General features: G+C 62.2%; 1 protein-coding gene across 1 annotated transcript in view; it reads right to left on the bottom strand.

The window, feature by feature from the left end:
* HMCN2 (hemicentin 2) overlaps nt 1-13496 on the bottom strand; it is a 141462-nt gene that overhangs the window by 81573 nt on the left and 46393 nt on the right. Inside the window, exons 16-22 of the mRNA XM_070058093.1 lie at nt 11699-11884; nt 11123-11218; nt 10742-10869; nt 8183-8327; nt 6290-6402; nt 6043-6202; nt 4967-5132 (exon numbers count right to left, since the gene is read on the bottom strand). Of these exons, the coding sequence (XP_069914194.1) occupies nt 4967-5132; nt 6043-6202; nt 6290-6402; nt 8183-8327; nt 10742-10869; nt 11123-11218; nt 11699-11884 (994 nt within the window). The remainder of the gene's footprint in view (nt 1-4966; nt 5133-6042; nt 6203-6289; nt 6403-8182; nt 8328-10741; nt 10870-11122; nt 11219-11698; nt 11885-13496) is intronic.

Genomic DNA, 13496 nt, shown 5'->3' with positions numbered 1-13496 from the left:
CGGGCAACCTGCTGGAGACAGGTGGAGACCGCACGCCTGGGCTCCTGGTGACCGGGCCAGCCGCCCCCTTGCAGGGTGGGTGGGAGTAGGGCACTGAGAAAACCTGGGGGAAGCAGACGCAGGCACTCCATCCTCTCGCTGCCCCCGCCTCTTCGGGACTTGGGTCTTGGCCCGCATGGGACCCTGGCCTGCTGCCTCCGGGAGCCACAGCGCGAGCCAGGGCGGCTCACAGCTGTCTCAGCTCCACAACAGAATCACAAACAAACACCGTTGCCTGGAAACCGTGCCTCGCCCCAGCATCCCGGGGCCGAGTCCCAGGACCAGAGCCAAGGGATGCTGTCTGGCTATCAGCACCTGCCCAACCCTTTCATCGCTCAGATGGGAAGACTGAGGCCTGGGGAGGGCAGGGTCTTGTTCATGGTCACCGAGCCAGCCGGGATGCTGCCAGGGGGAGACCCCGGTCTGCGTTCCCTGGTTCGGCCTTGGCACAGTCCCGGGCACGCGGTGTTGCTCCGCCACTGCTGCTGTCGACACAATGCTGGACTCACGGCGCCCTCTCCATCAAGAGCAGCCCAGGAGATAAGGAGCACATCCCGCCCTTGCCCTCGGCCGTCCACTTGCAGGGTTCAGCGCCATGGAAATGATCCCAGAGAGAAGGGCAGTGTCTGTTCAAGGACCCTCAGCTGCCCCGCTGCGGACTGCTGCCCCTCCCCCACCCACGACAGCTCAGCCGCAAGGAGAGTCCATCCGGACGTCGCTTTGCTCTTGAAAGCGAAGCAAGTGGCGTGGGCCAGGGAGAAGGCGCGGGAGAATCACTGAGGGCAGAGCAGAAGAGGCGCCACGTCACTCTGTGACAGCACGTGCATGGCGCGGCAGCGAGAGGGACTGGGCACGCCGCCGTGGGCGGGCCGGGGCAGCACTCAACGCTTCTCAGACCCCCGCTGTGTTCCCCTCACTTAGGACTTGCTCACTCAAGGGCAGGAGACACCCAGAGAGCTCAGCTCAGTGTGTCCTCCAGGCAGGGCAGTGACATGACCCAGCTGACCCCGCCCAGACACCAGGTGTGTGCATGTCTGTGTGTGCACGCCTGGTGTGTCTGTGTGTGCATGTGTGTGCATGTCTGTGTGTGCACGCCTGGTGTGTCTGTGTGTGCATGTGTGTGCATGTCTGTGTGTGCACGCCTGGTGTGTCTGTGTGTGCATGTGTGTGCATGACTGTGTGTGCACGCCTGGTGTGTCTGTGTGTGCATGTGTGTGCATGTCTGTGTGTGCACGCCTGGTGTGTCTGTGTGTGCATGTGTGTGCATGTCTGTGTGTGCACGCCTGGTGTGTCTGTGTGTGCATGTGTGTGCATGACTGTGTGTGCAGCCTGGTGTGTCTGCGTGTGCATGTGTGTGCATGACTATGTGTGCACGCCTGGTGTGTCTGTGTGTGCATGTGTGTGCATGTCTGTGTGTGCACGCCTGGTGTGTCTGCGTGTGCATGAGTCTGTGCATGTGTGTCCACACCTGGTGTGTCTGCGTGTGCTCAGTCTGCATGTATCTGCATGTGTCTGAGTGTGTCCAAGTCTGTCCATGCCTGGTGTGTCTGCGTGTGCTCATGTCTGTCATGTCTGTGTGTATCTGCATGTGTCTGATTGTGTCCATGTCTATGCAGGCCTGGTATATCTGTGTGCTTGTGTTTGCGTGTATCTGCATGTGTCTGAGGGTGTCCATGTCTGTGCATGTCCGTGTGTCCATGCCTGGCGTGTCCACATGTGATCATGCTTGTGTTTGACCAGGGCCCCGCTCTGGCAGTCAGAAAGTCAGGGTTTGGTTCCGTCACACCCATGTTCTGTTTGCTCCTCCATGTCCTAGGCCTGGTACCACTCAGACCACCCACTTCTAGGCTGAGAAAGAGGCCACCCCTGGCCAAACACAGATAGAGGAGTCCTCGGAGGACTTTGCTCTCAGCCCTGACTATGCCGCAGGCTACCTGCAGCCCCGGGTTCTGGAGCTGTGCAGGACCCCAGCTGCCCGGCTGAGCACCCGGCTGGGGTCACGCAGGGTGGAGGGACAAAACCAGGGACAGAGGGAGGGGCACGGCAGAGCTCACAAAGGTGGGAGGAGCATGAGGGCACACAGGAGGAAGAGGAGGAGAGGACGAGGAGCAAGGAGAGGGGAGGGGAGGCAGAGGGCAACTAGGGTTCGCGGAAGTGAGTTTCCAGCTTCCACAATGGCGGCTCGGATGCCAAACCTTGGGGCACCCTTGGAGAAGGAAGAGGAGGAAGAGGAAGGGAAGGGAAGGGAAGGGGGGAGAGGAGGCAGGGGCAGCAGACAGCCAGCACCTGTCCCCCCACCACGCGCTGTGCATTTTCCACGGAGGTTGTTGTCTGCGAGGTAGGGAAAGAGGAAAAGAGATGCCTCATCTGCTGCATACCGCAAATGCCTACAGTGACCAGGGCTGGGCCGGTGGGGGCCAGTGGGGGCCGGTGGGAGCCGGGAACCTGCAGCTAACTCCATCCGGGTCTCCCACACGAGTGGCAGGGGCCCAGTCACTGCTGTCTCCTGGTATGTGTATCAGCAAGAAGCTGGAATCAGCAGCCACAGATGCTGCAGTAGGAGGCGCAGGCGTCTTACCATCAGGGTCAAACGCCTGCCCCATGGAGCCTCACAAGTCCTCATTTTCAGGCCAAGTTGAGGGGGCACTCAAGGGGAGCAGCCCAGGGGTCTGGGAGAGATGGAGCCTTGTTCTGTGGGTGCATCTCTGGGTGGCAGGGAGGCCCAAAGAGCTCTGAGGACCCAGAGCCCACAGGAGTAGTTAAAATATAATCCGTGGGCGCCAGCACAGTGGCTCAGTGGGTAAAGCCCCTGCCTGCGGTGCCAGCATCCCATATGGGTGCCAGTTAGAATCCCAGATGCTCCACTTCTGATCCAGCTCTCTGCTATGGCCTGGGAAAGCAGCAGAAGGTGGCCCAAGTGCTTGGGCCCCTGCACTCATGTGGGAGACCCAGGAGAAGCTCCTGACTTTGGTCTGGCCCAGCCCTGGCCCCTGCAGCCAACTGGGGAATGCAGCGGCGGATGGAAGGTCTCTCTCTCTCTCCCTCTCTCTCTGTAACTGTGCCTTCCAATTAAATAAAATAAATCTTAAAAAATTTAAAAAAAAAAAAAAAAGGAAGGAAGGAATACAATCAGCAGTGAGGGTGTTCACAGTCTTCAACGGCAGGAACAACCTGAGGTCCATCCACCGGGGAGTGGATGGACAATGGGGGGTGTGGCCACATGCTGCAAAGTCGCCCAGCCACAAAGAGGAACGAGTTCTGCACCACGTTACAACACGGGTGAACCCCGCAACCTCAGGCTCCGTGAAGGTCCATGTACAACTCCACTGATGAGAAACCCCCAGAAGAGCTAAGTCCTAAGAGACAGAAAGCAGATTCCCGGTTGCCAGGGGCTGGGGCAGGGACGGTGCGGGAACGGGGGCGGCTGCCGGTGGGTCCGGAGTTTCCCAGGGGGCTGTGGGGGCGGGGGGTGTGACGATGCTTTCAAGTTGACGGCGGTGATGGCCGCCCAGCTCTGCGACTGCGGTGAGCCCGCAGAAGCATGCACTTTAAATACGCGAATTGTCCAGTGCGCGAACTCCAGCCCCAGCCAGCTGCTCTGTGCAGGACGCGGGCGAGAAACAGCAGAAATGTGCAGGATGAGCATCTCTTAAAAGCCGCAAATGCTGCCCTCGTTTCTGAAGAGCAGCGGGAACATGAGATCAAAGGCGAGACGTTTCAGCCCTGACGACATCCCCAGCCGTCCTTGTCCAAGCGGATTTCAGTAATGTCCACTTCACCCATGGAGAAAGGCGGCCAACGGCGGCCGGGGGCCACCCAGGTCCACACCCGAGCAGGGAGCAGCCGAGGCGAGCTCGGGGCCGAAGAACCCCAGGGCGTCACCCCTCGAGCACATTTTCCCCTCTCCCATAAACTCCCAGCATCCCATAAATCTACGAGAAACAGTCAAACAGCAAGAAGCAAAGAGGAGGAAGCGGCGGCGGGACAGAACAAACTGGCCACCGACGGCAGACTGCAAAACGCCTGCAACTGTACAGCTCCCGGCTGACCCATCAACGCCGCACGGCAAGGAGAAGTCAGCGAGTGACAACGCCGCTCCCACTGCAGGAGCAAGCCGCACGCGCGCAGGCACTCGGCCACCCCCAGCCCCACTCAGCAGCTAGGACAGGGCCTCCTGGGGTGACACCCACAGAGCCAAGGGGCTGGGGCCCCTGCAGACACAGCCCGGGGAAGGACCCCTGGCCCCCGGCCACATTTAGTGGTGCACAGCCTCCAGGTCAGGAACAGTTCATCAGACAGAAGTGCAGAGATGCAAAGACACACGCAGCGGGTGGGGACAGTGTGCAGAGCAGGCTGCTCAGGGACCGTCTCTGGAAGATCTCAAAGACCTCGCCAGGGCTGATGTCACTGGCCTGAGCCGCAGCTCCTCCCCCCAGGGTCAAAGGTCCCAGGAGTTTCCAGGCTCCCCCCACCCCTCATGCCTTGGAGGATGGAGGGGGACAGCCTGGTTCTGAAGGGTCCCAGCGTCCCAGGCAGAAGCAGGGAGCCAGGGCCCCAGATGCCAGACACGTAGGCGCCCACACAGGCCGGGAGGCGGCATATGCCGAGGTCCAGGGTGAGGTCTCAGCCCTGGCTTTGCTCCGCGTTAGCCGGGAGACCCTGCTTGGTGATCCCCAGGGTCCCTGTGCAGTTCAGGGCTGGGGCTGGGGCGGGGGCACAGCAGGTGAAGCCACCGCCTGGGACTCTGGCAGCCCACATCTGAGCGGCTGCTCGGCTTCCGATCCAGCTCCCTGCTAATGTGCATGGGCGCAGGGGCCCCATAGAGAAGCCTCCTGTGCAGAAGGTGGTGGGCACTCCCTGGGGCGTCCACAGAGTCTCACACATCTGCTGGGTCTCTGGCCATCTGGAGGCCACGGATTGGGCTCACCTGTCAGCGCCGGGCAGCACGGGGTGGGAGTCCTTTGTCCAGGTGACCAGCGGGGGCGGGGAGCCCCGGGCCTCGCAGTCCAGGGTCACCTCTTCTCCAGCCTTCACCACGACCCTCAGAGGCGCGTCGGTGTCGAGGGACCCGTTCCCATGGACCCTGGGCTTGGCTGGTGGGGGGAGCAAGCAGGCCCGTGAGCAAGGCCGGGAGGGCAGCGGGGCCTGCTGGACGGCTCCCCCAGGAAGCAGAGCTGGTGCTGTGACCTGGACCTTGGGGAGGCCCAGGATGTGGGCGTGGCTGGAGAGCGCTGGCGGTTTCCCTCCCCTCCCCCACCTTCCCTGAGGACATTCCCAGTCTGTCCTCTCCCCTCTCGACACCCCCCCACCACGCAGATTCCCCTGGGGTCTTCCTCTCAAGCCCGAGGAGCCCCTGAGGACAGAGAGGACTCTGTCCCATCCTTCCTCTGCCCGCCCCCCCCCCTCCCCGTGCTCCATGCTGGAGGCACCCAGGGCACATCTGAGCGACAAGAATGACACCGCCATCCAGTGGGGCACATAAAGCCCCCCAGCCCACTTTGTCCCCCCACATCATTAGTTCAGAGAAGAAATGCCACCCCCTTTGAACTTTTTTTTTTTTTTTCAATAGAAAAATTTGGCTCTGGGAGGACCCGGCGGGCTGACATTCACTCATCAACCCCCACCCGGTTACAGGGTGCCCTGCTCTGCCCTGATGGCTGGGAGATGGGCCCACCCCGCCTCCTCACAGCAGTGAGGGTCTGCAGGCCATAGCGGCATCGAACCCTTCACCGTGCAAATAATGACTTAACCACTGTCGTGACCCATGCTACAAAGAGGACAGTCCAGCCAGGGGCAGGAGCCAGCTGGGCTTCCAAACAGAAGGGACAGCCCGTGCAAAGGCCCTGTGGCAGGATGGGCCATTGCAGAAATGTGTGAGGAGGTGGGCAGGGCCCGGCCTCCTGGCAGACCTGGTTCCCGGGGACTTACAAAGGCGGAGTTGGAGCCACTCTGCCCCCACACCAGCTGCAACCCTCTCTCAGGGCAGGGCCCGCGGTCACTCACTGTTGACAGACAGCCGCATCTCCTGGCTGGAGAAGCCCACAGCGTTAGTGGCTGTGCAGACGTAGGCCCCGGCATCCCGGGCTGACGGCTGGGCGATGACCAGGGTGCCGTCCTTGCTCACGTTGTAGTGGGTGCCCCTCGAGGTCAGAGCCTTGGTTTCCTAGGACAGGGCCACAGGTGACGTAGCCCTCCCCAGGGTGCACAGGGCCCACCCTCGGGGACTCTCCCAGCAACAGGCTCCGCCTACCTTGGTCCAGGTGATGGTGGGGGTGGGGACTCCAGAGGCCAGGCAGGGGAGGGAGGCCGGCACCCCTTCGTTGGTGACATGGTGCGTGGCCGTGGGGTGGATCCTGGGCGGCACTTGGACAAACAAACCGATTCCATCAGCCGGGAACACCCACAGCAGCCCCCCTTCTGTAGCCCACATGCACTCAGGTCATGGCACCGCTCTGCCTCAGAGGCCGGCGGAACCCATTCCCGCCTCACGGCATTCTGGGAAAGGCCGAAGTCAGGAGCACGAGGGACGGACGGGCGGAGCTCCCAGGACACCGGGGCAGGGGTGGCGCCAGGTGCACGTCGCTGCCCCCTACAGCCGGCCCAGCCTCAAGTGCAGGAGCACAGGTGGGTGGGTGGGTGGGGCTGCAGGCATGAGGGGGCAGGGAGAGCTCTGTGCCTCCGCCAGCTCTGTCAGTGGAACTGCTCTGAAAAACCGGGTGCCGGGGCGGGGGGGAGGCAATGCCGCTGCCACGCGGGGAACGCTGAGTGATGTAAGCCACTTACTCCAGAGCTCCCGGGCTGGGGGGCCGGCTGCCAGGTCAGCCGTGGGAAGTTCTAGAGCCACAGCCACCCCATAACCACCTCAGGGAGGTGAGCAGTGCAAGTACAAATGGCTAAAGTGACGAGGCTTATGGGATGCGTGTTCTACCACCTAAAAACCGTCCAAAGGAAAATTGAAACGGCATGGCATCCAGGGCTATCGCCACCCGAGTATCACCAACTCCTCCCCCAGACGGAGCGGCCGGCGTGGGAGTGAGCCTGGCCGTCTGCTGGGGGCTGGCTTGTCCGGAACAGCCTAGAAGCTGACCCAGCCCCAGCTCCCTCTGCTCAGCCCTGGAGGGACGTACAGGTGACAAGCGGCAGAAACTGGTGTCTGCTGGGCAAAGTGGGCTTAGCAACAGGTGCCACACCCGTCCTCGGCACCACCTGGGCCCCCAGCTTACAAAGGGTGGTCTTGAAGAGGAGCAGGGGCCAGGCAACTAGGAGCAGGATGGTGGGGAGGACAAGCCAGAAGCCGGCGGCCAGGCCAGCATTGTGGTGCAGTGGGTTAAGCCACCACCTGTGACACTGGCATCTCATATGAATGCCAGTTAGGTCCCGGCTGCTCCACTTCTGATCCAGCTCCCTGCTAATGTGCCTGGGAAATCGGTAGAAGATGGTCCAAGTCCTTGGGCCCCTGCACCCGTGTGGGAGACTGGAAGAAGCTCCTGGCTTCACCCTGGCTCAGTGCTGGATGTTATGGCCATCTGGGGAGTGAACCAACAGATGGACGATTGTCTCTCTCTCTGCCTCTCTCTCTATCTCTCTGCAACTGTGCCTTTCAAATAAATAAATGAATCTTTAAAATATAAATAATTTTTTAAATCGCAGCCCCGCTAACAGATGCAGACTTTTCGTCTCGTCACTGTTCCCTATCCACTACAGTCTGAGTACTTAGAAAGCACTGATGTTGAATTAGGCACCCTAAGTCACCCAGAGATGACCGTCAGGGAGTGGGAGGCTGTGTGCAGTTGGATCTGACACCATGTTAGGGCCCTGCACACTGGGAGACTCTGGTATCCACGGCGGGTCCTGGAAGCCCTGCCCTCAGACACCACGGGACGAGGACGGCTGTGGACGGTTGTGTCGGGAACGTGCGTGTGCAGAATGTGCAAAGATACACAGCAAAATGTAACATCTGGTTATTCTTAGCTACTGGAATGCGCTGTGTTTTTTTAAACATGTCAGATCCCTAATTTTCCTACAGCAAGTATGTGTTCTTTGGGCAGTTTTTCTAAACATGGGTATTCAAGACCGGTCACCCTCCCCAGCCTGTCCTGGCCCCTGCCCCTCCCCCTCCTGCCACCGGGGGCCCGGGGCTCACCCTGGACCACCAGCATCACATCCCGGTGCCGAGAGCCAGCTGTGTTGGTGACCACGCAGCTGTAGCTGCCCGCGTCCTCCTGCAGCACACGGTCCAGGTGGAGGCTGCCATCCGCCCGGACAGAGGGCCGGCGGCCAGGTGGGAGCTGGGGAGAGAGCGGAAGCAGTGGCTCAGGGCAGCCGAGACAGAGCTGTCGGACGGCACTTTGGGAGTGGAGGACCTTAGTGGGGGTGACAGCCCGGCCGCCCTGCCCCCACCTCTTCTCTGAGACTCATGCACCCCCACGGACCCGAGCTGGTGAGGTAGGCGGACCCCTGCACATCTCAACCCCACTGCCACTCTGTCAACTGGACCACGGCAGGACTCGGAGACAAGCTGGGCCCCTGGGGGTCTCTGAGAATGTTAGCCTTTAGTGAGGAGGGGCTGGAGCTCAGGGCTGCAGGGAGGCCCCGTCCAGGGGCTGAGCAGGGCACGGCCACGCCAAGATGCAGAGCGCAGCTCCAGGTGGCGCCCCAGGGCCGCCCGGCAGGACCAGAGTTAGGGAAGGAGAGCGCAGCTCCAGAGCCAGGCCTGGGCAACCCCTGGAAAGGCCCAGCCATGCCCTGTGCCCAGCGAGGGGCCCCAGGCGAGGGAGTGGGGCCCAGGGCAGGCGTGCGGCAGGGGGCTATCTGGGGAGGAGCCACGAGGGGGTCGTGCTCTTGGCCTCCAGAAGCAACATTAACAGAGGAGCGCCGAGCGTGGCTGTGCTCAAACTTGGTGGCGCGTGGGGAAACGCCGGGGCCGTCTGTAAGATGCACCAGGCAGACTTTCCCTGACAGTGACGCGGGCTCCACCAGGAGCGCTGGCCCAGTCGATGCGCTCCAGGCGGGAGCAGCAAGGTGTCGGCAAACTCCCCCGGCGGTTCTGAAACACGCAGGTTGAGAGCCAGGAGGGGTGCACAGAAGGAACTTGGGGGCCCACAGGGGATGAGCAGAGGCCTTGGAGGAGCTGACACTTAACCTGGGGCTCAGAGCAGGGTCAGCCAGAGGTCCACCGAGACCAGGATAAACAGCTCAACCATCCCCCTCTGCGGTGCGGCACTAGAGCAGCCACAGACAAACCGAGTGAGCACAGCTGGGTTCCACCAAAACCTGATACGCGGCCACGGCCAGATGGGCCCAGGGGCAGTCGTCCGAGACTCTCGGCTTCGGTTTTAAGGCTTGGGCTGTGGGGTCCGGCACCTGGGTTCCAGCCCCGCTTGGCCACTTACTAGCTAAGTGATCTCAACCGTCTGACTTGATCTCACTAAGCCTCGGTTTCCCTGTCTGTCAAATGGGCAAGAATAATAGCTCCTTCTTCCAGGTTAGGTTTGAGGAACGAAGGTGCTAACACCACAAGTGGCAGCTGGCTCTGCCCTACGCCACTCACTGCTGCTCTAATCGAGGACAGGAAGAGAGAGACAGGCGGCAGGACAAGGACAGCGTCCTGAGGGCGGGACCAGCGTGAGCTGAGACGCGGCACAGCAGCGGTTTCCCAGGGGGTGGAGAGTTGTCCAGCCTGGCAGGACTGTAGGGAAAGAGTTCAGATGGGCCGTGGGGGGTGGGGCAGGCGAGGCAGCCGAGGGGCTTGTCTGACTGCAGGGAGCACTTGTGAGGGGGCTGCGCCCCTCGCCTGGGTCAGGACACGAGGCCACGCCAGGCAGCAGGGACACAAAGCACAGCCGTGCGGTCGCTGCCTCCTGAAGTGTCCTCCTCCCCCATCTGTCGGTGCTTAAACAAACACGGGCGGGTGGGCATCTGGCACAGCAGGGAAGGTGCCACCTGGGACGCCCAGCTCTGCATCCAGCTTCCTGCCAAGGCGCACCTCTGGGGGCAGCAGGTGACAGCCCACGTACGTGGGTCCCGTCCCACGTGGGAGACCTGGCGTGAGTTCTGGGCTCTAGGCTTCAGCCTGGCCTGGCCCAGCAGTTGCAAGCATCTGGAGAGTGAACCAAATGGGACAGCGCTCGCTCGCTCTTTCTCGCTCTCTCTCTCTCTGCCTTTCAAATAAATCCAACTTTTAAAGTTAACTCACAAGTAAGGGGGTGAGGGCCCCTCTTCACAGCCTCGAAGGCACTGGGACCCCTGGTGTGTCCAGGGCAGGACAGGAGAACTGAGGACAGGGAGGGGGGGGGGGGAGAGACCCAGCAGGAGGGACAGAGGAAACAGGAAATCCAGCCGGAGTGAACTGATAAAGCAGCGCGTGTGTCCATCAGTGCATGGGTGCTCGGGGCAGACAGGACACCGCACAGGCCGCAGCTCTGCCCCTCAGAGCAGTGGTGACGAAGGCATCGAGTCAGGGCCACCGCTGAGTCTCTGCTCCCTGGATCCTCCTGCTGAGCCGCCCTGGGGGCCAGCAGCCCTGCCTGGAGCTTGTAGGGATTCCAGAGAAACTTCTGGAATAAGGTAGGAAGGAGAAGGAAGGAGAGGCCATTCCAAAGAAGGGAGCCACGAAGCAGAGGTGAACAGGACGTGCACGTGACACCCTCCCTCAATGCCCGAGGCCCCCCGCCCGCCCCGCCCGGAGGAGCCCAGCACTCACAGGCCGGCCGTCCTTGAGCCAGTGCCTCTCTGGGAGGGGTCTCCCCGCCAGGATGATACAAGACAGGGACACGGGCTGCCCCTCCAGGACGCGGACCGTGGAAGCACTGCTGGCAATCTCCGGGGCTACTGCAGGGAGACGAGACGGCATCGGCCACAGCACAGCCCCTGTGGGTCACCCAGGGCACAGAGGCCCCACTTGCCTCCCCAGGGAACAGGTGTCTCAAGATTGGGGGTGCTAGAGGGTCCAAGGGCCCCTGGACACCGCTGGCCATGGGCACCTCTGTCCCAGAGGATGTGGTGGCCGTGAAGGGCCTCCCTGGGGGTTCCCGGGGAGCATCTGCCTCCCCAAACCCCAGGACCCTCCAAGCCCCCAGCGAACCGTGTCCTGTGACAGTGAGCTGGGCTTCGGCCTGGACCTTCCCGAAGACATTTCGAGCTTCACAGATGTACAGGGCCTGGTCTTCAGGGCCTACACCTGAGGACAGGAAAGAGGCGGCTGACCTCCAGGGCCATGGCCTCCGGCCCCACAGGCCCAGCTCCACAGAGCCCGGAGGCCCTTAGCACAGCCTGGCCTGCAGAGGATCAGACAGGAGGGCTGGGACGGCAGAGAGGAAAGGGTGGGAAGAGGCCTCAACTTGCCCATCTGTAGAACAGGATAACAGAGCACACCGGAACCTTGTACTGTGATTGGAAGGGCTCGACAGGAGGTGAAGAAAGCGCACAGCATGGGCTAAAAAGCGGTGCAGCAGCCGTCATGTGACCGTGAGAGCCGCTGACCCCTCCGTGACACTCAGCGGTATTGCCACTTCCCGTCACCCACACAGCTCTACAGAGCGGGCCTGACAGTCAACCCACGCGCAGGTTTTATCACTGTCACGGTCACAGTCAGGTTCTGAGTGACCTGCGGTCAGTGCTGGGGGACCGGGACCGCCCACAGCCCACCCTGATCTCTTACTTTCCAGGAACAGCACGCCCGAGGGCTGCCGGGTCCTGCTGCCCTGCCGGGGCCCCAGCGGCTGGCCGTCTGCCCGGCGCCAGGTGACCTTCGGGGGTGGGCGGCCGGTGGCCCGGCAGGCCAGGAAAGCGCTGGTGCCCAGCTCCACAGTGACGTTCCGGGGCAGCTCTGTCAGCCGAGGTGCATCTACGGGGAGGCACAGGTCAGCCACGCCCATCCAGCCCAGCCGCCTGTGCCCTTCTGCCCCTCCCCCCCTATGCCTGGCAGCCCCCTCTTCCAGCTTCACCCTTACAAACGGGCAGCTGACTCCTGCGCAGGCTGCAGGACAGAGCTCTTGGGGACAAGGCGGAGGCATGGACTGCAGTGCGATGGGGCCACCGTTGCCCCTCCTACCCCCACATCGGGTCTCAGGGCCCTCACTGGAGCCCCGCCACACAGGGGAGCCACACGCCTGCTCCTGGCTGTGACCCCTCCCAGGAAGTCCACCTCTGAGCCGCTGCATGGCACCCTTGGGCCTCAAGAAGGCGTGCGTTGCTGAGTCTGACCATGACCATGGCCAGCCAGGGTGGTGGCTCACTGGGAGGCTGGAGGGGAGCCCCCGCTGCCTCTCAGACCCCCCTCCCTCCCCTCCCCCACCCCCTGGGCCACAGGGGGCTTCGCCTTGGAGGGGTCCTAGACTTGCCTCTGAAGTGCCGAACCCGCTGGCCTGGGCCGGGCCACTCTCTGGGTGCAGAGAACCAGGCCAGAGAGGCCGGCTGGGCTCAGGTGCCAAGTCCACGGCCCCTTCTGGGTTTCTGCTATTTTTCAGTTTTATGTATTCACTTACTTATTTGAGAAACAGAGAGACAGAGACGGGAGTACACTCCCTCTGCTGGTTTACTTCCCAAGTGCCCACGAAAGCCAGGTCAGGGCTGGGCCAAAGCTGGGAGCCGGAAACCCAATCCAGGCCCCCACGTGGGTGGCAGGAACCCAGTCACTTGGTCTGCATCAGCAGGGAGCTGGAGCCAGGAGCCCAAGCACTCTGAAACCAGATGCCGACATCCTGACCTGCGTCGTAGCCTCCACAAAGAGCCGCCTCCCTGGGGATCACGGGCCACCGACTCGGGAAGAAGCATATAAAACGCCACCTCATGGCATACACAGGACACTGAGGAGTGACAAGGGGCCGTGCTAAACACTGAGCCCGGGCAGCAGGCCTGGACAAGGGCTGTCCTGGCCACCGGGGCTGTAGGAAGCTCCAACAATCCACGGAGGGTGGAAAGTCCCCCAATTCTTGATCCGCACAACACCCGCCCTTCCCCGAGGTAAGGAAGCGCTGTTAACGGCCTGCGGGGTCGCGTCCACGCCTTTCCTTCTCCGCTTGGTCTGCACTTCATTATCAGGAAGTCAGAAGCAAGTCCCTTCCCAAAGCGGAGTCTCCAGACCCATCCCCTACGCTCCCCCCGGGCGGGGCGGGGGGGTCTCTGGCCCCTGCTACCCGTTGGCGCCCAGCACCACGGACAAGCCTCCACCTCTCTGTTCTTTCCATCCTTTCCAGAAACCTCCCTCTCCCGTCCAAACCATGACATCAGATTCCCTCCTGGCCTCAGGGATTTGGGAAGTTCCAAGGAGAAATAAACACAACTTGGAAAATCACTGTGAGGAGGAAGACGTCTTGGACCCAGCCTCAGACGCCGCCCTCCGTTCCCGGGCCCGGCAGCCACCGAGGCCGAGGCTCGCAGCCAGCCTTCACTCAGGCCTTGCTCCGGCACAGCCCCGCCACCCCCTACCACCCCAGGCGGAGCCGGGCTCAGGCCCA

This window comes from Oryctolagus cuniculus, chromosome 1 (genome assembly GCF_964237555.1).
Source record: "Oryctolagus cuniculus chromosome 1, mOryCun1.1, whole genome shotgun sequence".
Classification (NCBI taxonomy): Eukaryota; Metazoa; Chordata; class Mammalia; order Lagomorpha; family Leporidae; genus Oryctolagus; species Oryctolagus cuniculus.
This window is presented reverse-complemented; position numbering and strand designations above follow the sequence as displayed.